Here is a 27,864-nt window from a genome sequence, read left to right as displayed (position 1 = left end):
TATATAATGATATTTGATGAGAAAAATAAAAGACCAAACAGAAGTTGAACATAAAACCTCATGTTGGAACATGAGAAAAGCCAAACGAATATTACACAAAATATTTGAAATATAACACGGAATTTGAAATTCTGAACTTCTTCGAATGTTTACTATACTGTTTCACCTGATCACATCTACAAACATTTAAAACCTGACAAAACTTATGAGGTATTATGTGCAGGGTGAAAACAATAAAGGAACAGTATTAAACATTAATAAAAAATTCACAAGAAAGTTGTTCCACACGTCCACAACCCAAAAACTATTCCAACACAGAATATTTAACCTTTCCACATGGTACAGTATAAAAACAGTAAGAAAAGGAGAGACAAAAAGAGTGAAGGAAACCTACACCAAGCTCATCTCAAAGTCTGTACAGATGTACACACGGCACAAGCAGAGAACTTAGGGTAGTAAATCATGGGGTCTGCACCAAAAGCAGTAAGAGAGATGACAGGTTTTTAGCAAGTTATAATGTTACAGAAATATGGGTAGCAACTGGTAAGTGTGAAAATTTATCTATAAAGACAAGACAAAAGCACTCACAAATTAACACAAACAAGCAGATGAGAGTATCCTTAGTCTCTCAAACAGATGCCTTTTTGGACAACAGAGTCTGAACAAAATACATCATCAGACTAGGGAGCAAAAAAATCTGAGGTCTTCATGAAAGGCAAATATCCTTTTCAGTGTAACAACAGTTAAGTTCTCCCCTTCTTGTTTAATTTCCTTATCAAACCAGACATCCTTCCCAGATGATTGCTCAAATCTTTAAGGGAATTAAAAAGGTGCTCTCTTCTACACTCAAAACACTCATGACTACTGTGGTTTGTGTTGACTCCAATGCTGTCTAAGCTTACTATGTGTGACTGAAGCACAGTCAATGGCTTAGGCACCTCTAGGGACATGGGCAATGTTCTGGCATCTCTACACACATCTTTGAGTCACAATGAAACCTGGGTGGGAGTTACATGCCTGTCTGCTTAAGCCATGGTGCTTCTAAGCATGCCTGGAATTTATGCCCAGACGCTGGGGGAAATCAGTTGTCCAAAATTATTCATTTTAGGTGCCACTAGGGGTTGGGTGGTGCTTGAGAGTGGGCAACTTGAATTATTCTCAGAGTCAGGCGCCCAGAGTCTGATTAAATTGTACTTTAGGTGGAATTTCAACATTCTGATTCTCTCCCTCTGTCCATATTGTCAGTAGTATATAATAAAAAAAAAAAAAAAAAGTTGATGAATGGAGCACTGTGTTAAAGTAAAGCACACCCTTGGTGGAAATGACTGAAAACAATGGCAGGAATTGAAGCACATGTATTGAATACAGAAATTTGAATTCATACCACCCTAATCTGCTGGACTGAGACGTACTGCAAACTACAGAGGCCTCAGCTGGAAAATTGAGGAGACCATCAACAGCCAGAAGGAAGACTCCCAGCAATACACGGTCTTAGATTATGCATAGATATGTTACAAATCAATACATTCAGGTATTTCATAACATTTCACCAGCTGAAACATGAAGCAGATGTAGCCAGAATGGTAACAAACACACGTTTTTGCAACAACTGTCCGCCACTCTATCAAAGCATATGTGTACACAGAGTTGCAAAGGCTTTTCCTGCATTCTCCTCTTGTTTGCTGGATCAAATCTAGCCATAGTTTTTCCTAAAAATCAGGTATATAATATGAATGTACATTATGGGGTTACCAGAAGAGCATTTACAAGAATGTTGCATGAACTTTACCACTGTATTTATGCATACCTTCCACGGTTTATAAATATTAAGTATAGAATGATTTTTGGCAAAACATTTTCTTTATTAATTTCATTTTTTTCCTCAAAGGTTCTGAAATGCAGATACCAGCTGGAACTGCTAGGGCTAGCAGACTAAAAGAAGTAATTATGAATGAATTAACTGTGTATTCACTGTGCTATAAACAGTTTTAGTTCTATCTTCGTAAAGCAGCATTGAGTTACCCATATCAAATTTAGTAAGGCAATCCTTTATTTACCTTTTGTTTTTATTTTTAAAAAAAGCACTAATGGAAAAGCAGCATCTATTTTTAAATCTTCTGAACTCTAATTGTTCCATATCGAATGAGAATACACTACAGTATATGATAAACTTCCGTATTTACAAGTATCAATGAAGCCTCCAGCTTGCTGTATATCTTCCAAGAAGAGAAAGATGAGCCAACTTGCATTTCCTGAGAGTGAAGTGAGAGATGTTTAGAGTTTATGGCAAGACATATCTTTTCCAGCTGACATATACCATTACCTGATATATGTCACTTGTAACACGACAATGTTACAATAATTTGGTGACCAGAACTCAAGGAGTTAGTTTAAAAAACTTTTCTGTGTTGGGTAATGATTTATTTTGTACTTCATTGATGGAGACACTGAAATGTCAACTTTTTCATGTCTGCAAAGGGTTTAAACTCAGATCTGTTATGGATAAAAAAAGTAAAGTTCAGGTCAACCAAATACAAAAATCTCAACATTATTATCAATATTTTTATAACAAATTACTATATTTTTGATTCTCAGTTTTTACCTAACTTGACTGGTAGAACAGGAAAACAGGAATCAACTAACTAGAACAATTTCCTAATCCCTGCCTAGAAAGTGTATTTCAAATTCTTTTCAAATAAAAGCTAAGAACAGCTGTCTTCTCTGTCAGAATAAGAAATAATTTCCTTCCCATCCATCTTCCTCAAATCACATTAAGATGCACTATACAGTTTCATGTTACATTAAGCCTCAAGTTGTTTTCATACGACACATTATATGATGCAACTCAAGGGAAACTATTCAGACAGCTTAAGAGTTATTAATTACTTAGGGAGAGCTCAACCTACTCATGAAATGTACTGCTGAAAGCAAAGCTGCAGATTATTTTAACATTGAGAAGAGGGATTTACCTAATATTTAATATACTTCGGCACGCCTCTGCTTTCATTTACAGAGCAGGTATAGATTAGCTGACTCTTTTAATATACAAGTTGTTCAGGATCTTTTTGGACTGAAAGTCAATTGTATTGATATCAAAATTTCAAAGGGTATTTGAAAAAAGATTGGTTTGAAAAAGGCACGGAAATAACAAACCTGTTATGCCTGCGCAAAGTACTTCAACCCTAGGGTTTCCAGCAATATTCTGTATCCTCATTTACAGGAGCTATTGGTGAACTCCCAGCCCTAAACAAGTCAAAGGCCAGTCTTCCTTTGATTTTAAAGATGTCAGACTAAATGTCTGCTTTGCAAGTTTATCCTATTTCTGTGTACTTTAATTTTTCTGGAACAAAAAATCAGCAGTAATAAGAACAACACAATTAAAAGCAGTAACATATATTAATGGATACTGAAATATGACAATTTTTCTTCTCTTTTTCCTAAGTGGAATTTGGCTGAATTTTGATGAAGTTCCTAGAAATTTCAGGTCAACAAAGAATTTTGGAGTCGTGTGTTGTGGACGGCAGCTTTCAGAACTTTTGATGAAGTTACAGCCTTGCTGTTTGAGCAGCATGGGGCAGAGGGATACCAGAAAGTATTGTCCAATTCCATGATTCACAGAAAGCAATAGAGAGGAAAGGTTTTCCCCAGTGAGAAAAACATGGGCCTCTACTTCTTTCATTCTTTGTTCCCCATCTCTCAATTTGTTTGTTCTCTGGTCATCTAAGTAAAGGAAACACTCTGAAACAAGATCTGTGGTCAGCATAAATAGCAGCAACATGTATCTACTCTGAAAATATAAAAGTAACCAAAAGAAAGTAATCTGTTTTAAACTCCAGTCGTTTCCTGTTGAGAATTATGCTCTTCTACTTTCCCTTTAGTGTTGACATGTAGAACTTCAGATGTGCTTCCCCCATCCCCAGTTTCATAATAGGTTTCCACTGTGATTCACTGTAGGGACTGAAAGACTGAAACCACACTGCACACATGAAAACGTGGCCTTATTGTTCAGTGTGAACACCACAGAAATCTTCAGTGCCTTTCCTTACTCAGAACCACACTAGAGTAAATCGATTTCCCCTACAGAATAGTTTTCTTAGGGTCTGATATTTCTCACAAGCAACACACACAAAAAAACAAACAAAATTTTCTCTTTGGAGGTTCATGTCAGAATCCAGAGAAGCGTGATGATTTGTTCTTTTCTTCAGTGAGTCTGTGATTGTCTCCAAAGATACAGTCTTTGTTAAAAATGTAAAATCAAGATATGCTTAAGAGTGTGGCAGAGATTTAAATTGTCTTCAGCTCATTCAAGAACTGCAACAAGAGTTTTGGTGTTTAGAGGTTATGCAAAAATGACACTTATCTGTCCTAAATATCCTAAAATCAAATTGTGGATGGCAACCATCAAGAGAAGAGGATGAGAACTTCAATACTTTCAGAGGAACTTTGAATATTTCTTTCAACATCTACCCATGTTTTTATTTTGACATTTTAGGAGCTGTTTCATAACTCACATGGTCCTTCTGGTTAGCTCCCAGAAATGGAACAAACACAACAGGTCTAGTTATTAGAGTAGTCTGTTATTTATCAGACTCTGAAGTCAATGAGATATTAAGTTCTTATGCTAAATATGATTATCTGTGGTGGAATTAAATTATTCAGCTGATCAAGAAACCTTCTGATGATGTTAATGAAAAAAATTATAGTGACTCCCGGCAGGCAACTGGCAGAGAAAATTGCTCTGCACACATTTTTATATGCTTCCTACCATGAAGCAAGACCTATTGTACAATATTAAATATTTGTATATTTAGGTGGTTGCTGTTGTCTGGAAAAGTAAAAAAAGTTAAAATTACAATAGAAAATTTTCCTATTGGAGGCCATGAAGACGGAGAGAAATTGCACTTCATATTTGAAAAGGAGGGATGACATCAGGAATTACTTGGCTTATACATCCATATAATCTTCCCTGTAGGAGGAAGAAATCTAAGCATCCATTTCTCCTCAGACATTTGTACAGATACCTAGAGACACTAACTGATTGCACAAAGGTCTCTTTAGATTGGTACAGAGGTGGGTGAGTAGCTCCAGCAGAGCTTCATGCTGAGAGACTCACACCCTTTCACTTCTCACACTGAGGTTTTGGAAGGCACCTTGTGTGTTTCTGCATGACATCATGCTACCCAACCTAAAAACGTTGTTTCCATAGAACACTCAATTTCTTCCTGTTTAGTCTCCCCTCATCCCCATCCCAAACTTCTGGTAGGTTTTTACAATGAACCAATGGAACAAGTACCGGCTAAGTGAACTGCTGATTACATTTGGAACAGGCTCTCCCTTTCCTTCCCGGGTTCATTCTGCCAAGTCCTAGACAAGCCTGGCTGCTGGTAAAGGGCAAACCATCTCACAGGCCAGGGTCCCTCTTGTGAAAATGCTGAGAGCTCATAGCAAACCTAACAGCACCGCTGGAGGTGGAAAGGGAGAGCTAGCACTGCTCTTTGGAGTTCAGCTGCACCAAACTAAGGGGTGCTTTTTTGCTAACCCCAAATAATCATCTGGATAACTAGCCTCCTCCTCTTCAGCATGCAGGACTGCCTAAAAATAAACAAAGTCATTCCTGGCTAAAGTTGCAAGCAGGCCATGCTAAGAAGTGCTTAAGTAAAATGGCACAGGCAAGACCAAAGGCACTAAAGCCTTCAACTCTTTTATAAATGGGTATATCTACCTGTCTTGATTCCAATTGATCTTCCCAAAAAAAGAAGGTGTAAGCAGTGAAGACTGAGTTACCAACAGAAGAGATCTGTGTAAGAAAGGTTAATGACACCAGATAGTAGGGTCAGGCCTGAAAAAGTAGCTGTCAGCTGCAAGAGTGAAGCTACAGAGAGAACATGCTTTTGCTTTAACACCCCCTACACACAGCATGACAAGTCTATGCATATTTAAACCTGGTGTTCTGCTTACACTTAGAAGGGTAATTAGATAAATAATGTGCTCTTTTACAGTATATAAAAACTGTTAACATTCACAGATTTTAGGTGAATGAGTATGGAAAAGAAATTATCAAAAACCTTATTTGCATCAGATCAGAATGCTTACTAGCATTTTCTGAAACTGGAAATTATTTTTATTAAGTCTCGGGATTTAGACTGACTAATTTATGTCCATTAAAAAAAACCCAACAAACCACAACAAGAGAATATACAGCTTAGCCTGCAACTCTCACACTTCCTGTAATAATGAAATTTTTTGTAAGTTACAGATTAAATGGGGTTAAAAATAAACGCAGTTTTAAAATACCCACATTGCTATCTACTGAGTCATAACTATATTTAACAGGATGGACCAAAGATCTGTGACTTGCTAACCCTGTTACTATCAGATCCAGCTGGGGAGTGTCCAGGTATTCCCTTTAAAGTGCTAGGACGGAAACAAAAACCAAAGCTTATAAAGAGAGATGGGGGCCTGTATCTGGCTCAAGACAGAGGTTTTGAGAGGATACCTCAAGCAGTGGTATGGATGAGTCAATAAACATTTTATTTAGGTGAATTCTAAGTTTCACATCAAAATAATACACCAAACCCATCTGGGAAGAGCACTGAATATGATTGGAAGCCTTTCTTAGACTGGGGAATTAGACTAGGTGTCTTATATTCCAAGCAAGGAAGCTTGATATGCTAGGAATTCACAAACTTTCCTCAAAAAAGTGAAGGCTCCAGAGCAAAAAAGCTTTGCATTAAGCCAATGCATCAACTATAGCAACTTGAGGTTAAATCATCCATGTAATTTTCACGCAAAATAAAAGAAATGGGATGAAGAATGATCATCTTTTTTCAACAGTAAGTCTGAGATTAGAATCTGTACTGCTGATGAAAATTCTAAGAACGTTATATTACCTAGTAGACTAGAGACTAGTAGATAAAAAGTAGAAAAGTTATAATAGTAAAAAAAAAATAAATCACTATTATCTTATTATCTAATAATAAAATATTATTATATTTTTCTTTAAATAAAATTATAACATTTAAGCATGCGATGAGATGAAAGAAATATTTTTGAATATTTTTGAATTTTTTGAATTTGAATACTTAGTTCCCTCATTACTCCATTAAAAAACCTGCATTTTGATGAATTCACTCATACCCTATAATTTACATGCTTGACAATTGAATTACATACCTAATATTATGGGAAACTATATTCTTAAGGAAGAGAAATTATTAACAGAACAGTTTATAATACAATCATAGAACCCCAGAATGGCTGAGGTTGGAGGGAACTTATTGATATCATCTGCTCCAACCCCCCTGCTCATGCAGGATCACCTAGAGCAAGCTGGGTAGGAGTACACGCTTGTGTTAGAACATAATCAGCATAAGCTTTTTAAAGACATGACACTTAACCTTAATTGTGGTAAAAAAAGTTAGGATGCTGTAAGAAATGTACTCTTAGGCACAATATGAATTAATGAGTAGTTCTAACTTATTTTTAAGGGGAAAAAAGAAGCAAGGCTATGTTCTAACTCTGATCTTTCAAGAACTCTAATTGGTTAATGAGTCATGACTTTCCTTTCCATGAAATCATATCAGCTATCTTGAATCATGAAGTGTTTTTTTAGTGCTCCTAACACTTTCACAACAAACCAATCTTAAGCTTATGTAATTTCCTGGTAGCATTGCGTATCTGTCTCCACATATTAGCAGTAATACAATTATTTATCACTTTCTAAATTTAGAAAAAGTTCTGTGGAACAAAAACCAGCCTATTAAAAAAAGAAATAATTTCAAAGTCTATGCTCCTTTTTGACTTAACAGATATCTGATGGCATTTCCTTTTCAGACATTGAAGTCATCATATACAACCTCATTACTAAAGTCCTGCTAGAATTTACATTTTATATTTAGTCCTTTTGTAATAAATTTTCTTCCAGTGCCTCTGTATATATGATTATTCTTATTAGTTACTGTTCTTATCATATGTTGTCCACAGTTCCTATTAGAATATAATGTCATATGCTAAACATTCTAATTCTCAGTGACTTAATCTCACAGGAGATATTAAAGAAAGTCAAACTACTGCAATAGAAGATTCACATCCCCAAACCCCCTGTTTCCAAATACCACTTTTACCTATAAAATGAGTTAGCATTATCTACTAATTCTGTACAAGTCACTGCTAGATGTCCATCCTGAGAAAGAGCAATGATTTAATGCTGCAATTGCACATGTTATAGTTCAAAGTGCATCCACCACAGAGCGTCCTCAGTGCAAGAATTGGGCTGGAACGGCATGTCTTCCCTGCAAGTCTTGGCAACCAATTGCCATCATTGCATACACTCCTGGTGAGTACTATTATACTTTTTGTTTAGTTCCACAGATTAATTTAAACTGCCATTTAATGTCTAGCATTCTGAATTGCTCATGTAAGAGACAGATCCAGTAACAGGAAAAAACCATGCATAGCGTCATGAGCCCCTCAATAATGTTATTTGTGTTACTTCTCAGGAGTGGTCCAAAGCAAATCCCACATGCCTTAACCAATGGATATTTTTGGGATATGAATTCAAAAGTATTTGAATAAATCAATCACCATAGATTATGAGCATACGTATTTCTTACCAAATTATCACAGAATCAGACTCTCAGAATTGTTAAGGCTGGAAAAGACATTCACGATCATCAAGGCCAACCTAGCACCACACCACCATGTCCACAATAAACTGTGTTCTCAAGCACCATACCCATATGCTTTTGTACATTTCCAGGCATAGGGGCTTCACCACATCCATGTGGGGGGCAGTCTGTTTCAATGCTTTACAAACCTTTCAGTGAAAAATAAATTCCTAACATCTAACCTAAGCAGAACTCTTAGCAGAGTTCACAAAGAAAACTGACTAATAGAGGTAAATCGAAGTTTATCAAGGACTTCAACATTAACATTGTTAATATAGGTTTATCAATAATTAGTAGCCTAATCCCTAAAATAAAAGATACATGAATTTTCCTATGAAAATTAGAGGCACAATGCCATATTAGGAACCATCAATGAGTTATTCAAAGCCTAAATTGTCATGCCCAATCCCAGAGAATTTTTAGGATTTATTTTTTTAAAAATAGAATTTTGAGATATAGCAACTAGTCACACTGACTGAATCCAAAAATAACATGATCTCTTGCATGTGGTTCTGTTAATATACCAATATCTGTACATCTTGTTTCTATAGATTACAGATCGTTTTTCAAGTTGAAGTTTATTAAATCATTCCAAGTCTTGAAATGAGTTTGTGGCATGACAAATATTCACTTGAGACAGCCAAGACTGCAATCAACAAACTCTGTAGACTTAGGACTGAACTCAAATTGATACCCAGACCTCTAAGTGAAAAACCCAGAGCATGGACAATACTGTCCACTTAAAATCAAAGAAGTATTTAAAAAATTTTGTCAATTTATCTCCATAAACAAAAAAACACTTCATAGCACGATGACAAAAACTGCAAAAAGCTAACCACATATAAATGCTAGAGGCCAAAAATCTTTCAGAACCAAATGAAAATAAATGAAAATCAGGGAAATAAAAAAATACACCAGGCAGTTTCCCTGTGAGACAGACCATGAACTATTTTTAGATATAAAACCTAAAAACACAGAGGCAAGGTGGGGGAAGGGTATGATATCTCTATGACATGTTTAAATAAAAAGCCCCAGTATAAACACAGATATATCAGCACAAACATCTTTTTGTAGGTACAACTTTAGTTAAGAGAAGAAATGCCTGACAGCATAGCTAAAGCAAAGTAGATTACACAGAGTTAAATCACAAAAGCCAGAAAAATAAAGATCTGATTTATTACAGGGCTGTTTGTTGTTTTTGTTTGTTGTTTTTTTCCTAGTCTGCTGATAAATTACTTTTGAAGCATGTGACACCATTGCTTCAGCTAGAAAAATTATATGCATTTTATAAAGACACTTGAATCCTCTCAGCTCAATCAGCAAAACTGATAAATGATCTTTCAGTCTCTATATACAACATAATGGGGCTGCAGTCTATCCTCAGCTGCGTGCATTATGCCCAGTACATATCATTGAATTCTGTGTGGTTACATATAGTATGCCTGTAGATATCCAGAGCTATTCTGGTTTTTCCAAAAACCTTCATCTGTACTGATTTTGCAACCACACTTTTGTTCTAAGACTATCAAACGCAGAGCTTGTTAAAGACTTAGATCTGCATCTTCCTTGTACTCATTTTGACAGACTTTTTCTTTTAAAAAGGTGACCAAGGCAAACCAAGAAAACACTGCAAGGATTTTAAAAATCATCACGTTTGAAAGGGAGTAAGAGGCACGTAAACTTATCTGCAAGTTCCCCACACTCTGGTATCCCTTAAGGCTCCTTCAGTTAATGTACTGGTAAATTGAACAACTTCTCAGGAGTTCTTCAGAATTTGTGCCCAGGTTTTCAACTAAGGATCACTGAGAAGTATCTAGGTAAATATCTCCTGCTGAATCTAGAAATCTAATAACACAATAACTTTGTCTTGCACTTTCAGTATCTACGAAAATCTATGTTTTAGATTTTGTGATCTTAAACAAGAAAACTGAAAAATAGTTTTGGCTTCCGTATCAGATGAAAATAGAAAGGAATTCCCTACAGGACTATATTACAAAAGTGAAATTGCAGATGCTGTTGTTTTAATCAGAACACTGGGATTGTTTTCCACAGGGCAGGTTAAACCCTTACAAACTGGAGGTTCAGTTTCAGGGTTTGTTTTAGCTAAAGGCCGTGCTGCTGGGGCTGGGGGCAGCCTCTCTGGCTCCTTCCCCTCTGTGACTGCTGGGATGACACAGCCGCCAGCCCCGCTGAACAGAGAGGCTGATGCGAAGGAAGTGAGATGAGGCTGAGAGATGGAGACGGGCACTGTGAAAGCAAGCTCCTAATTTTATTTTGTTCCAAATAATAATTTTAGCTTTGTATATTTGGATCTGTTTACTGCCTGCCAGGAGGCACATGGGATCGCACACGACCACTGCTGGTCTCCTGCACGCTCTTGTTGTGGAGCAATGCCCTTAAAGTACACACCTCACAAAGGCCTTTTCCCTTTATTTGAAAGTGCTTCACAGCAAGAATATTATCACTGGGGAAAAAAAAAAAGGAAGAATCTGCTTCATCCAACAGTGTTTTACTGTTTCAACTGGTATGACACTGCCCCACTAAGTGCTCCACTGTCAGGGGAACACACTGCAGATCAAAGAATTCGAATTTGCTACAGTCAGTAGCTCCATTAAAAAAGATTTTCTAACTCTCTGTTCCCTCACAGTGTGCTTTTAATGTAAGTGCTATACATTTTTAAATGTACTCTTCCCCTCTGCCACCTCTGTCTTTAGCTTTGCTTTCCCAATTTTTTCTGCATAGTAAATTATATGTTAAATTGCAGAATGTTTCAAACTCAATATGGACATTAAAATCCATTAACACCCAAATTTTGAATTTTATAAATATTTCCATATTTCTTGTAAATTTTCAGTTAGAAACAAGCCCAAAAATGAAGAAAGATATTCAAAGATGATTATTCTTTAAAATAAGTGTTGGTCAGTCATTTTACATGGTAAGAAGCCCCATTTTTCTACTTAGTTACGAAATTAAAAAATTGGTATTTACAAGGTGGTTACAACACAAATTTGTTCTTTCAACAGTAATCACTGTATTTTCCTTCTTTTTAATTTCTAAAATAGAGTAAGTGCTGAAGTTTCTGGAAATAAACACAAAACACACTATTTGAGGATAAAAGAAAGACAGAATCACTATAGCTTCTGATCCACTAGTTTAAAAGACCTGAAGAAACATCAGAATTTGTACTACATTCAGGCTCCCACACTCAGGAAGCAAATTCCAAAGGCAATGCCTTTTTCTTGAAAATACCCTGCAACCAAAATACCAGACATTTCAGTCTTAGCGTTGTTGGCTTCAACTGCTCAAATGACCTCAAATAAATACATGATATAGTAAAGGAGAGGCGTTTTCTTGCATAACTATCTAATATTTTAACAGTCCAGAGGCTAGCAGGACTTTGTGTCAGCACAGATAAAAGCTTGGTTTGAATAATTGTAACTACTGGCTCAAGACTGGAATAATACCTCATTGCCGTTTTCAGTCACCATTTAAAAGTCTTCACTGAATTTTTTTGGAAACAAGTGAATATCACATCTATCTATTCTATACCATTTTTAAGAAATAGGAATAAATCCTAAAATAAGTCTTGAAATATTATTCAATAAGACTATTGAAACTAACTCTGCTGCTCAAAACAAATGCCATGTACAAAAATAATAAAAAATTATACCCAGGAGGACCTTCAAGGAGAGCTGAAGTTTATTGAAAGGAACTCAGTATTTTTTGGCTTGGTGAAGAGAGTGGTCTCAGCAGATACAGACAGAGAACAGACAGCAAAGTAAATGGTTGAAAAATCATGTAGAGATAGATGGCTTTGGGAAAGCAAATTTCTGGAGATGAAAAGGCTTCTAACAGTGAGCACAGAAACCCCCTCTCTCGATGCCAGCTGTGTTCTAAGAAAATGGAATCACCACCACATTTTTTTTGTGATTAAAAGGGTTAGCACTAAAAACAAACAGAAAACCCCACATAAATATTATGCATCAGGAATTTCTGTTCTTAGCAGAAAGAATGGTCCTGCCTAGAATTTACTGAGGCAAGTGGGAGCGGTATTTCTTCCTCCTATAACGAGGCATCCCAAGGAGGTGAAACACTTTCTCTGAAATATGGCCCAAGCCACAGCTCTTCTGGCAGCACTGAGTAACAACTTTGCTGGTGGAGCTCGTAGTCCAAATACAGTCAAAATTCAAGCTCTTTTGTAGTATCTTACGACAGGGGAACAATTCCTAAAGGAGTCTTGAGAGTAATCCCAACTGCTGTAACTCAGATCATTTAACAGCCAGCTATGATAATCTCCTCAGTAAATTAATACGGTTTGTCAAGCCAAACAAACTACAAAATAAGAAAGCTGTGACTGTGCCATGAAGATTTGCTAATCAAGAACATCCATTTCAAAAACATTCTGAAAGTCAGCCGAAACCAGCTTATTATCTCCTTTATTGGTGCTTTCAGAAGTGGAAAAAAATGGCCCACCAGCAGCCCAGAAAAGTGAGAATGAGGAACAACTGATGTCTGATGCATCCTTAGAGAAAGACATTAAAATTAATTCATCATAGATCTATTTACTCTAAGGCAACTGAAGAACAAAGATTAGCCCAAGAGGCTTCATGTCCAGAAGTATTGAATACTGCTGGCAGGTCTAAAGGAATGCTACCAGCACAAAACCCTGTTCTCCTTTGTCAGCCAACTCTGTGCCACGCTGGAATACACTACATGGGCAGTACGTGTTAAAGTCTGGAGAAGAAATATGACTCTCCAAGGTATTTGTTGAGACGAAACGAAATCATTATATAATTACTATTATTATATGATTCTGTGGTGTGATTTTGACTATATAATTAGACTGTCTGCCTAACAGTACTTGACTATGATTTTCTTTATGACTCAAAAGCTCAGTTACACTTATTTCCTCAGAAATAACTTCTGTTCAAGTCCACAAAGAACTTCAATAAACAATTCCCAGTTTTAATCAGTAAAGTATTACTGGCATTACATTAATATTTTACAGTCATTTATATAAAGCATGAGAAAAGCTATCCATCTGGTATCACAAGACAAAATATATACAGAACAGCATCACAGAAAGAGATAAAGACCTACAGGTGAAGTCCAACATAAATAAACGTAATCAATTTCCCAAGCTGACAGTGCATTGTAAATTATTTACAACATATAAATAGGTGAAACACTACCCCATGTCCATTGAAAAAAACCAAAATGGCATCACAGAAGAAAAATGGCACAGCATAGCTTTCTATTACCCACACTACAACTGAATGAATGAAATGCAAGAGGAGATGTGCCAGGTTACTTGATACTTGCTAGTCAGCTTAATCAGATACTCTCAATTTCCTGCAGGATGGATAACAAACACTGTTCTGCTGCTTACTGCACACCATGTCTACTAAAATATTTTCTGAGGTAGAATGATCCCTAAAGCCATCTAATAACACAAGGGGTCTGGAACCACACGACCTGACATAATGTAAGAGAAGCAGGTTTAAATAAAAATAATTAATTAAAAGATAATGTACATGGGTAATTGAGATAGTAAATGATAAGGTTATGATGACAGATACCCAAGCTTCTGACTGTCCTTTATTGTAACCCTACCATGTAAAAACCCAAAACCTGACTTTTTGACCCTGCCATCTGCCCTTATTTTAAAAAAAATCCTTAAAACTTCAGAAGAGTTTAAAAAGCAACATACTTTAAAGAAAATTTTTAAAAACTATTTTTCCAAATTGTTATCTCAATATCAGAAAGCAATTTTATATTTAACAAGCTGAAATAATTAAGAACGGAATTCATCTTTTAAGGACATGTATTTCTGAGAAGAAAGTTAATAAAGGATGAGCAAGATTATTGCCATGAAGAAGAAGGATTTAACAGTTCTGCAATGCTTGAATGTATTTGATAAAACTTTTAACCATTTTATTGTTCAGGAAGATATATGTATGACGTACAACTTACTTGCACAGCAAGGTGACTGAAAATATTATCTTGTACCTTATTATCATCAATAACATGATACTAATTTTCTCCCTAACTTTATTCATATATTAGCACTGATATGCATTTTATTAATCAACATCTCAGTTGCTTCATCCAGCTAAAGTTCTCATCCATTAAAGATGTATATTTTTAGGAGAAACCAGAAAGATCTTCTCTTTAGTTTTTTATTTTTCTTTTTCTTTAAGGAGGATACGCAGAAGAAAATAACAGGGATAGTGAGGAATGTGAGAACCAAGAGACCATGAAAGCCAAGCCACCTCCCTTCCAGGTTTACCCCTAACTGAAATTTTTTAGCCCCTGCCCAAGTTACACTGACAATGAAGAAAAACTATCCAATTTTTCTCTCCCTTCAAAAAGCTGATAAGATAAAACATAACAAAAAATAAAAAAGCCAAACAAAAACTGTTTCCTTGCAATAGCTAATAGTTAGAGCTTTGTTAGGTCACAGCTATCAGCCATGGTGTGAATTCCCCATTTTGATTGCTGTCAATAATAAACTGTTTTCAAAAGAAGTAAAAACAGACATTAGTATTCAGGCCTACTAAATAAAACCAAGAAGAAATCTTAATGTTTTTTAACCTCAACATGACCTTTCAGACCACTTCTAAAACCACTCAGAAATTAGAAATCAATACTTTGAATCAAGAATTTTACCTCAAAGTACTATGAATTTTAAATAATTAACCCTTTTGCAATTTCTAGCTTCTCTCTACTCCATTTTTGGCACTGATTTTCTTACTGTTTCAAAATAAAGTCAGTGCACAAGATACATTTCTTAGCACTACTTAGCTTTTTATTCCTAAAGGAAAATTGCTCCACATAATTGGTTATTGCCTTGATTTTCTACCCTCCTGTAGTCTCATGTTTCCCTCAAATTCCCATAAACTGAAAAAAAAAAAACTTGTAGAAAACAGAAAAATGATTAATTTTTTTTAAAGGTAAGTTTTCTTATGGAAAATATCTCAAAATATTTTTAGTATAGCTATTTATGGGTGGTACCTACTATCTCCTGTTCCTCTTTTAAAGAAAATCTGGATAACAGTGGAAAGGTCCTAAAAAAAGGAGAGCATTCTTTGTGTCAAATAATTTTGTCTACTGAATTTTCCTTTAATAGCTAGCATCCCATGTATTTAAAAAAAAAAAAAAAAGGAAAGCGATTAGTTTAACTTTGCAGAATTACACAAGCATAAGAATTTGCACTTATGGTATCAAACACGTCAGAAAAACTTAGAGAACCTAAATATTTCAAATTACTAGATAAACTCTTTCCGTAGTCATGCTTCTCTCACAAAGATTACTTGGTTTTGTGTGTGGGTGCCTCCAACTCTTCTCCTTCCTCCTTTCCCCTGGCCTCATGCTACTCACAGTCCCTCTGTGCTATGCCCAGGATGCAAAGGGGAAGTCCAAGGACCAGGTGTGGTTTTTTACTAGGCAAGCTGGAGCCAGACCTCTTGCAACAGAAAATACCCAACCTGAAGACATGGGAATACAGTTGCTTCCCTCGTCATCGCAGGAACACGCTGTACAGAAACCACAGTCCCATGACTCAGAGCACATCTCAACCAAGAAGCTCTGAGATGATCCTGTCTCTCCACTGAGCACAGGGAACTTGAGACTACATTCCTAACTGCTTCTTGACATTTCCTTGTCGCTATGCAAACTTAAGTCCGTCCAATCCAATTGTGCCTTACTCCCTTTCCCTGTCCTTTTGATTTTTCATGCAGTCTCTGCTTTTCATCCCACCCTGTGCCAGAATAAGATTTTGCCTACTTACTCCTCTGCACTGAGTGCACACTATTCTGTTGCTGCTCAAAGGCAAACTGTGAATACAAGGAAAAAAATAAAATACAGCATTCAAGGAAATGGTGATACTCTCTCCTTAATCTTGCCAGCAGTAGTGAGAGAGAGGACAGACAACTTCACTGAGCTGAGGGGAGATTAGTATAATATTTCCTGTCACACCATGGAAGTAATTTGTTTCCTTTGTTTTATAAATATTAATGTATTAACAGTAGTATTTTCAGTACTAGAATCATGATTTGAGAAAGTGTTTTTCACGATTAACTTACTACCTACATACTCCCAGATTCCAGAAGGAAAGCACACAAAAATCAAAATGCTTCCAGCACAAAAGAACCTGAAAAAACTAAAAACGGTCATACTGCTTTCTGTGGCATTCTTTGGATACAAGTCCAGTGATTCAGTTAATTAGTAGCATTGAATATGAGCTCTATCTTTTAAAAGCTAAGCATGAAAATAGTATCTTACCTTGTATCTCTAATGAGAGGTGCACTTCCCAGTTTAAAACAGATCTTTTCCCCACCACAAGATGTTTGCCTTAAAGAAAAGCTTTCTGCCAGATCAAATCCTGTAAAAGAGAACACAATATGATACAATTTAATGGAATTTAATAACCATAAGTAAATCATTTTTAGCATACTTGAATACAAGCACACTAGCATTTCTAGAATACAGACTGACAAACTATTTTAAAAAGTAGAGCTTGAAATCAGAGAAACTTTCAATATTCATTTTATTAAAACTATTCACACAGAATTCACTTGATAGATGACTTTAAAAACTGAAAAATGAATTTGCTAGTTCCTTTTATCACCTGAATTGATAAGAATGCAAGATGATTGGAAAAAAAAAAACCAACATGCAAATTAGTGTGGATGCTGAACTTGAACCAATACTTTTGAGAAAAAACATGTTCTGATTTTAATGTCACCTTCCTGAGAGCAGCAGCAGCTTTTAGGTGCTTTTTGGAGATGGCATTCTGTCCTAACTTTTCAATTTTAAAGCAAGATTCAGTCAGACTATGATTACATCCAGTAATCATTACCAGCTAATTAATACAGATATTCATATTAGCTTGGTCATTTACCTGATACACCACGACTGTCTCTGTTGATTTGTTTGAGATGACGGGCAGCTGTTTTCATTAAAGGACACACAGAGCCTTCAAGAGAACACAGTATAGTATCTATAGTAAAATATTAACAAGCTAACAGGCATTGAACAAACTATCATGGCAAATATGGTAATATTGACAGGAATGTTTCTTTAGGATATGAAAAGCAGCAATAAACCAAATTACAAAATCCAAACAAGAGCAGTTTTTATAATACACTTCCAATAAGATAAGCAGATAGAATTTGTATTGCATTTTAATTCAGCTGCCTGTGGTTAAAGTTCATATAAACAATAGAGCCAGAAGAAAACCATTAAATTCTTACCACACTGTTTCCATTTACAACACTCTATAAAGCAGTAATATCTGTTCCAAGTTCTTTTTGTATTACTAGAAAATATTTTCCCCCACTCCTGAATATGGAACAATATTATATTTTGGGGAAAAAAAGCTTGAAGTAGGGAAGTAAGTCTGAACCAAAGTTCTTTGGTATGCAAACAGAACATACTTAAATTTGAAACATGGTAAATAAACTGAGGTTAAATCTAACAGAACCCTTAGATAAAACACTGTTTTGTTAGTATACAATATTAGTTATTATTACTTCTTGCTTGCATTATGTCCTTTATGCTCTTTTTTAATAGATATATAAGAATGTCCACTTTTAAGAAGGAAATACAGAAAATTGTTACTTTTGTTCAGAGGTCAGAAATAAGGCTCACTATTTAACAAGTTTTGCAAATAGCCCTGCTAAATCCTAAAAGAACTAGCAAATCAAAGATGAAAAGTTATGATATTTGGCCTGTCAATTTATCAAGCACAGAGTTTTGTGAGCTGATGAAACTAAAAAGTTGTCCAAGGTGTATCTGAAGCTGCTGAACAATGAAGGTCAAGGTGGTTTCTGAAGCATTAGCTGAATAAAACAAGTAAGGAATGTCCTGTCATTAACCAGGAAATCATGTATACCTAAATGTTTCATAAGAACATCCAGACCAAACACTGGTATTAAAACTAGCTACATTTGAAAGCTATTGTGAAAGCTTAAATGCTTAAAGCATGTGAAATTTGTCATTTATTCTGTAGTTATGTAGAAAGCATATTATCCTTCAAAACTCTTAAATGCTATTAAATAGATTTCAGTATTTTATCTGGATTAAGAACGGCTAATTGGAAATAACTAGTAGAAGTGAAACAATATCATATAATACAGACATAAAGAAACCTCCTGGTAATACGGTTAATGAAAGCTTTGTCAGCTATCTAAAGAAGAGATAGGGTGAAACACCTTTTTTTTTTTTTCTTTGTAAGATTCATGAAGTTCCATGTGCTTCACATATAAAATTAGAGTTACAACTAATAATTGACTACTACAAGTAACATCTCAGATAAATGAATTTACTTGTAAAGCTCTAAGAAAATAAATTTTTTCTTTCCCTCATATAGATCCATAAATACGTGGATATGCATGTTTTTCCTTGTACAGATAGAGTTTCATTATAAATGAGATGAAACACATGCATGAAAAACTCTGTAAATTCCCTTTCTCCAGAAAAGATGCCGAACTGTAAAGAATATTCATGTTGAAAACTCTGAAGTGAAATCTTTCATCATTCTTGGTTAGCAGGAAGTTTTATACAGTGAGAAAAGCATTCACTGGAATTACACAGTAACAGCAATTCCAGTACACCAGTTGATATATACACACACGGCATGGGAAAGAAACGGGTTCACCTTAGATACCCTTTAGTTTACAAACCTCAACCTTCAATCAAATACAGATTATTAAACTATAGAATTCTATATACAGCCACTTTAAAACAATAAATGTTGTTAGGGTACATTTACATAAATGTAGCTCTAAGAAATAATCTGGGCGTAAGGGAAGCCATTTATGGCTGAAGTCAAAGAAGAATGTCAGACATACATGGGCAGATGTTTTTCTTAAATCTACATGTTTCCAAAAGGCTTTTTTCAAAAATATTCAATGCATTTTAAGGCAAATTCTCTTTTTGGTTATGTTCTTGACAATACTTATAAGAGCAGACAGAGACTACTTATTGGTGATTTTACCCTAAACCTATGTGAGCTTTAGGGAACCTGGGACACAAGTGTGCTTTTTTTTTATTCAGCATTAACTTTCATGTGTGTTGAGCAGCGAAAGACTAGAAAGTTTGAGCCTATTCCCCACAGCTACTTTTTTCCACGTCCAAATAAAGACTCAAGCCTTAATTTTTGTGTTACCCAGATGATAGCTATGATTCCTCACATGCCACAGACTGGACCGTGGACCTATTTTTATCGGTGGCATAACGGTCACAGCACACACAGGCCATTTAAGTGTTAGTTACTTGTGTTCCACATCCCCAGAACTGAAAGAGTTACGATGAATCTTCTATTGCATGCTACTGATGCACTCCTTTAGTTCAGTGCTATTCCTTTTACCAGAGAGCTAAGGGAAACTCTCAAATAACAAGACCAAACCCTCTCCATACCAAGGCTGACAACTTTCATTACTATAGAGTGATGAAAATTCTTTCTGCAGTTACAGCTTGTAGCGTTAACCTCTTCCATGATTTTTTAGTACTGGTAGCAGATCCTTAAATTTTCTTTAGCTTGAGAAAAAACAGGCAATTTTCCCATTCAACATGTGGGCAGCTGAACGACAAAGTCTACATAAAGATATTCAGGAAAGTAAAAGAACAAGATAAACCCTTACTGCTAATCCAGTGGGAAACCATGAACCTACCAGACCTGTTGAAATACTATAAAATTCATGAAATAGTAAGAAGAGCAAGCTTACATTTGTACGTTAGATTGCCCTGCATGTGATAAAACTCCATCTGTGTGGACTGAACAAAAAATTCATATTAAACTAATGATATCAATGGTCAAGTTAACTTATCTTTAAATTAATAAATTTACCTACCCATACAAATAATTTGACCTGGATCTTCATAAAATAATGAGTTCTAGTTATGAGCTTATTAATATAAAAGCAATCAAACAATCTTGAAAGTTTTAATTTATGCAGACTAAGCAAGTACATCACAGATCACTGTATTTTCTCTTACCATTAAGATTAGGAAGAATTTTTTTGTTTGTTTTCTAATAGCATTGCTAAAAGAAAAAAAAAGGCATTACATCTAGGCATATCTGTTGCAACACGCAATGACGTGTTCCAAATTCCTGGAATGATCAAGACACCTGTTGAAGCACACTGCAACTTCTATCTAGGCACCATGCTCAGCTTTCCATTCCATGCAAATGAGGACAGAAGAGACTGTGGTGTGTGCTTCGATCTCCCTCTTACAGATATTTCTTGTGTGCACTTCCTGAGTGGGAACTGTAACTTCCAACGGGCAGTTTTGGCTTCTCCAGGTTAGTGTAACTTGTAATGGCTAGATTCACTTCACAAGTACCCATGTACTACTTTATAATTAAACTTCACATTCAGGTGAAGTTTTTCCTGCCATCTATCACCACTGACATGCACATTGCCAAGGCACTGAAGCTTCCATCAGTAACCATGGCCAGCTCAATGAATGTGGCCAAACAGCAAAGGCCAACCTAATGTATACCCATATCCTAATGTATACCCACCAGTTGACTCGAGCTTCAGGCAGAAGAAGCCCATATTACCCAAGATTTTTCTCATACTCTTACTGGATCAGGCTTCATAAACACACAGACATAGGCAACCTCTTCAGGGTCAGCCACACACTTGCAAATATCAGCAATGATATCCAGTGAGTCCCCCTCAAATGTATGCATACTGAAGATAAGCAGATCCAGCTGGCTTGCTTTCAAATAAGGTCAAGAATTCAGATTTCCTACATATCTGCAGCCTCAAGTATACAGGCACCAGGAAATAAGATGTGACGTTTTTGTGTTCTGGTATTTTACTCCGTAAAGAAGATTATATTACATTAAAATGTCCATGTTAATTAAGACAAGGGTGGGAAGAATGAAGGGAACATGATACAGTAAAGAAATCAACCTCAAGTCTGGTGACTATTTAGATGGTTATGAAGTAATCCAAGAGCATTGGCAGCCAGAAATAAGAAATCCAAGCAACAGAGTTTGAGGATTAGGATACTCATACCCCTGGAGAACTATATTCTCCCATGAAGAAGAGTAAGTAGTGAAAAGCAGGACTTCATATTATTTGAGACAACAAGCATCACTTCACCAAGGGCAAGTTTTGCATGACTAACTCCGTGTCCTTGTATAATGGAGTGACTATATCAGTGGACAAGGGAAGAGCTATGGATTTCATCTGGATTTCTGCAAGACCTTGGCAAGACATGGTCCCCACAGTATCTCTGAATTGTAGATGCTGGGATTTGACATGTGGACTCCTTGGAGGATGAAGAATTGGTAGGACAGTCACATCCAGAGGGGAGGGGTCAACTCCTCAATGTCCAGATGGAAATCAGTGACAAGTGGTGACCCGTTTGGGACCAATGTTATTGAATTAATTAACGACATAGATAAAGGGATTGAGTGCACCCTCAGCACATTTGCAGATGACATCAAGCTGAGTGGTGCAGTTGACACACCTGAAAGCCAGGATGTCATCCAGAGGGAGCTAGAAAAGCTCAAGAATTGAGCTCATGGGAATCTTGTGAGGTTCAACAACCTCTTTAGGTGCTGCGCCTGGGCCAGGGCAATGCTCAGTATCAAAACAGGCTGGGGGCTGAAGGAATTGAGACCTTTGAGAATACCAGTGGATGAAAAGCTGGAGATCAGCTGACAGTCTGTGCTCACAGACCAGAAAGCCAATCATATCCTGGGCTACATCTAAAGAAGCATAGCCAGCACATCAAGAGAAGTGATTCTGCCCATCATCCCTCATGAGAACCCCCCCACCCTGACTACTGCATCCAACTCCAGGGCCCCAGCACAAGAAAGACATGGACCTGCTGGAATAGGTGCAAAGGAAGATCAGAAAGCTAGGGCATCTCTCCTGAGAGTTAAAGTTTTCAGCCTGAAGAAGAGAAAGGCTCCAGGGAGACCTTACTCCAGCCTTCCAGCCAGTGGGCCTGTAAGAAAGATGGGTACAGATTTTTATGAGGATTTTTATCCTTGTGACAGGACAAGGGGTAATGGTTTTAAATAAAAGAGGTTAGATTTAGACTAGACCTTACAATAATGGTGGTGAAACACTGGAACAGGTTGCCCAGAGAGGTGGTAGATGCCCCATCCCTGGGAACATTCAAGGCCAGATTACATGGGAATATCAGGAATATGAGTACATTGAATACGTGAAAAATTGAATACATACAATATAAGAGTTACTGTAGAGTCATTATATTGATTTAGTGAAGTATCTAGCTGTACTAAAACATGAAAACCAAAAAGCTGAACTGATTTGTATACTTGAAATCACTCACTGTGTCTGAGTTGGAGTGCCTATCTAAAATCAAGACCCACAGCCAATACTTTTCACAACACATTCCATGTCAAAAGACACGGAAAATTCACCATGGCTGATAGCCCCAGGACTTGGTTTATACCACATTTTTCATGGATTAGCCAGAGACTTTAAAAAACAGTAATTGTAAAAGAAAGTTGAAAAAGAAGCAATGATCTGGGAATAAGACAAAATATTAATATTCTTAAAATAAAGCACTCAGGAATGATCAAATTAGAACTTCATGTGTCAGTATAGAAAGACCTTGCATCCACACTCAAACCTCAAATATTCCCAATAATAATATGTAGACAACATGAAGAAAGCATGCTTGCAGTCAGATCAAAAATATGCCTGTGGAAAACTCCTGAACTGCCTCCCCTCAGATTTGCTATACTCCCATCATAAGAAGCGAGTGCTTCCTTCTAATGACCACTAAGCATATCAGAACATGAGAACTGAAAGAAATCCTCTATGTGAATCTAATGCTTACTGGCATCCTCAAGGCCTAAGGAGGACAGCCCCAAGAAGATCCAGCATACTCTCTCAGCCCGTGTCTCTTTTTTCAATACTGGTATTTATTTATTACAATATTGGCCCAATGAATAAGTCTCAAAGGATATTCAGCATGCCTGCTCAGAAGGCTCTCCCCTATATATGTACACAAGTCAGTCCTTCCCCTAACACACTTCTTTCTCTCACTACCCTCAAATTAACTCTAGTCTACCCTTTTCCATGTACTTGAAGCCATTCCTTATGATTCAAATAGATCAGTGAGAAATTTCAAGGTGTAAATATAAAAATCTCAGAGCCTACCTAAATGTACTTTGCTGGAAAAGTTTCCATATTAGCCCACAGAAATAAATGTTATGCATATGAGGTTGAAGGAAGAAAACCAAAAAGATCATCTAGGCAGAATATTGAAGGACAGATGTTGATTTAAACAGAACTTGTACATCGGAGGGAACAAAGGCCCAAGAAAGAGAGACTGAGAGACTTGAATGCAAGATAGGAAAAACAAAAAAAAACCCTTTAGATATTACTTTCTTCATAAAGAAAGCACATTTCAAATTTTTAACAGATTCACCTGCATACAAATTATCAAACTGGATCGTGACAACTTTGCAACACAGAGGACTTGGTTCAACTGAACAGAGCAGATGAGCAAAAGGTTGGCAGAAAGACCTGTACCACTTTTACCACTGCTCTGCTACTGGGTCTATTCTTTCCTAACTCCTGCTTTCTGGTCTATAAGTTGCATGTATTTTTTGACAGTAACCATCCCTGCAAACTCTAGTAGAGTCTCTTTCCTGTTATCAACTGGAGTTTAACTCTGGGCTTAACTCATACACCTGCTGTTGGCAGAGCTGCCCAAGCTGGCAGCTATTGACTTGTTATTCCTCACCATCTGCCTGTACCACCACAAACTGAAGAAGCCTCTTTCAAGTGCACACCCTCAGCTATTCACAGGAGAGGCTCAGTCTCTCCTTTTCTTCCTAGCAGTTCAATTGGACCCATATTTGACCCATTTGTGGCAACCAGGCTATGGAAAACTACAACCTCAAGCCTGGCTGCTTGGCTACAAACTTCTAACAGAATGTAATGCACAGTTCAGATACACTGTTTATTCTCAGTTCAAGGTATCTGCCACATCTTCTGTGGCTGGCCCAGCTTTTACTAACGCATCATTTCATTAGGAAAAAAAAATATAAAAGAAAAGAGTGCCTTCTGGAATTTTGTTTTAACATTTTTCAATCTACATTGCTAGGGAACCTTCTGTACTCTCATCATTTTAGCACTTTAAAAATTTCCCTTCTGCAACCCACCACCTAGCAATGACAGAATAAAACCTATTTTTCTTCTTTCAGACAGAATGATTTCACACCTATGATGTAGGCTTGCTCTCTCAGAGGGGTTAAGAATAATTCATCAGCAGAGCACTTAGCCTCACTGCCCTAAAAATAAAAGGGGAAAGACTTTGACTTAAATTCTGGCTCTTCACAATGCATTATTATTACCTCAGAGCCCACACATTACACTTATTATTAATTCATTATTACTTTTTATAGTTTCCAGGGGTAGTAAAAGGATTATTTTCCTAGTCATGGGCTTTTAAACTTCTTGGGCCTGAGTTACAAATGAGTTATTGAGATTTAAAGTTGTTGAGTGTGTGTAGTTTCTATTATCTTTTATAAGATTTCTGGAAAGGAACAGCATTACTAAGACTTAATTTTATTTTTCAGAAAAAACCCCAACCTAATTTAAATAGTAATAAACATGTTCTCCTTGCTAATAATGGTAGGAAAATTATAAGTTCAAGTACTTGCTGAGACCGAGTAATTCTAGAAAACTGATGTTCCATATTTGACAAGCACACATGATGCGCCTTTAAGAGAGAATTCACATTTTGGAGAGTTAATTTGGAGTTTAAGTGAGAACACTAGATAGCATGTGGAAAGTAAGAGAAAGAGGAGAGAAATGTGAGAAAATTTGTGGAAGACAGGTAACAGCTTTTAAGTTAAAGAACATCTTTCTATTCCTTTCCCCCATCTTCTTAGGAAAAAGGTGGGTTTTTTCCCTCTGTGTGAAACATATGACCCAGTCTAGAGATTAAGTAAAGGTGTGGTTAACATGAGCATTAGATTGTTTAGGCCAATGTGATAACTGGTCTGCTCTAATAAAGCCACATGATTATTTTCACAAAAGTTTTGCAAACTCTGATTTATAATCTTGTTTTGTATGGTAGGAAAAGAAAAGTACAAAATGAAACCCCTAGGAACAACAATTACCTCCAAACATGAATCTTCCAAGCGCAGGAAGCAGAAAGCCTGCTTTGGAACTGCTTCAAACTTAGCTAATTTCAGAAAAGAGATTTAAACAACCTTGTATAATTTTATCCATTCATAGTGTTCATTTTCCATGTGCTCTTCTTATTTACTAAAAAAATTTCAGTACTGAGATTTATGCCTTTGGGCTGTGATGGGCAAGAAAAGTGGAAGTACCTGTCTGGTCACTGACAGCCACGGAAGTAGAAACAGGAAGGAGGAAGACTGCCATACAAAGCCAAACTATGCAGGATCCAATGTACTTCATCTCCCCCTGGACACATGTGAACAAACAGCTACAAATCTAGAACAAAAAACAAACATATTCAGAACAATCTCATCTTATTCTTCTTACCTCACTTTGTCAGAAAACTACACACAAGAGCTTCTTAACTGTGAAGAGGAAGTTGCTAGTCACATACAAGTATACAATTTATCTGTTTGAGCTACATGAAAGATTTATGCCAGTTTGGAAATAAATGATAATTATACTCCTTTTTAGTTTCTTATTAGTAAACTCAGAAGTAACACCTTAGAAATATTATCTTGGAGATATTAATTGTAAAGGCACTGAATGTTCATTTCGTTAGTGATTACTAATTTTCTTTTATATTTCTCCCCAAATTATTTTTCAATATATTAGCTACACTGTGGTGTCACAACATTCACAGTGACTGCTGAAGTAGTCCTCAAATGGAACAACGGCAACACGCAATTGTCCGAGTTTAACCACAAAAGAAACCAAAATGCGGTATTTCGCCACCTTGCAAAGTGCCTAGAGCAGCATATATTGAATTTCCAGTTTAAATCTCACAAAAGTACAGGCTTCAACAACACAAACTGGTACTGTCATTAGAGGACAAAAGCTTCCTCCTAAGCCAACCGCGACGTATAAATACACATGAATTTAAGGAAACACAGAAAACGTCTACTATTTTTTCTAGCACATTTTCTGTAAGAAAAGCAGTCATATACCTAAGATGCACTTTTTATCATTATTTTCGCAAGGCATCTTATTCATCATCAAAGCTATTCTGTCGTGTACTGACAGCAACTACATCATGATTAACTTTTCTAGCCTTCCCAGCAGCATCAAAGCGAATACACGTTCAAATAAATTATCATTTAATTTCCTGCACCTGCTTTACAAGCAGGCATCGGGAATTCAGTTAGAGCTGCCGCTCCGGAGGTCTGGTTTTCTGAAGGGCTCCGATCATCGATCCCGCCGCCCCCTCGCTGCCGCCGCACCTCCGGGCTCGGGTGCTCTCCCGCCGGCTGCTCCAGGAGGCTCGGCTCGCTCGCACAGCCGGGCACCGCAGCCTTCGGGGCGCCCCGAGCCTGGGCAGCACAGCCTCTAACTCGCTAGCGCCGGCAGCCTCGCTTCCCTCGGATCGAGCCGCGCTTGCCGGAGGCAGGGTTCAACACTCCGGGCGGGCAGGCAAGCGGGCAGCTCTCCGGCGCGGCGGGGCGGGCGCCCGGGCAGCGCCCCCGCCCCGCTGCCGGGGCCGCTCTCCCGCTCTCGGCTCCGCGCCTCGCCCCCGGCCCGGGCTCCCTCCGCCGCGCCCGCCCCGGAGCCGGCAGAGCGCCGGCCCGGGAGCCAGGAGAGCCCGGTGAGCAAGCGAGGCGCCCGCCGCCGCTTCCCCCGCAGCCCCGGGGCGGAGCGGGGCCGGCAGCCCGCCCGGGCCGGCGGCTCCTGCGAGCGGGGCAGCCCCGGAGCCGCGGGGCGCTGCGGCGGCACCTGCGCCGGGCCAGCAGGTGAGGGGTCCCCGATGGGCCGGGACGCGGCCCGCGGCATCCCCGGGCTCTGCCCCAGAGCTGCGGTGCCCCCGCCCCGCAGGGCACTGCCCGCCCGTGCCGCGGCTCACTCACCAGCGCGCTCCCAGCCACTGCGGGCAGGCCAGCCGGCACGCGTGCCAATTACAAGGTAGGCTTTTAAATGTAAATATATGCACAATCAGCATTGTGGCAACTCGCAACAGTTTCATCAGTTTTGTAAATTACTGTTCATTTAGCAGGGCTGGTTTTATTTGC

General features: G+C 37.5%; 1 protein-coding gene across 1 annotated transcript in view; it reads right to left on the bottom strand.

Moving 5' to 3' along the window:
* Positions 1-27,748, bottom strand: part of COL19A1 (collagen type XIX alpha 1 chain) — a 181,560-nt gene extending 153,812 nt beyond the window's left edge. The window contains exons 1-4 of the mRNA XM_023922405.2: positions 27,703-27,748; positions 26,011-26,137; positions 17,569-17,643; positions 16,950-17,049 (exon numbers count right to left, since the gene is read on the bottom strand). Of these exons, the coding sequence (XP_023778173.2) occupies positions 16,950-17,049; positions 17,569-17,643; positions 26,011-26,101 (266 nt within the window). The 5' untranslated portion in view covers positions 26,102-26,137; positions 27,703-27,748. The remainder of the gene's footprint in view (positions 1-16,949; positions 17,050-17,568; positions 17,644-26,010; positions 26,138-27,702) is intronic.
* Positions 27,749-27,864: the final 116 nt, after the last annotated feature.

Source organism: Cyanistes caeruleus, chromosome 2 (assembly GCF_971803275.1).
Source record: "Cyanistes caeruleus chromosome 2, bCyaCae1.hap1.1, whole genome shotgun sequence".
NCBI lineage: Eukaryota > Metazoa > Chordata > Aves > Passeriformes > Paridae > Cyanistes > Cyanistes caeruleus.
The sequence above is the reverse complement of the archived record's forward strand: the minus strand, read 5'-3'. Positions and strand labels throughout refer to the sequence as shown.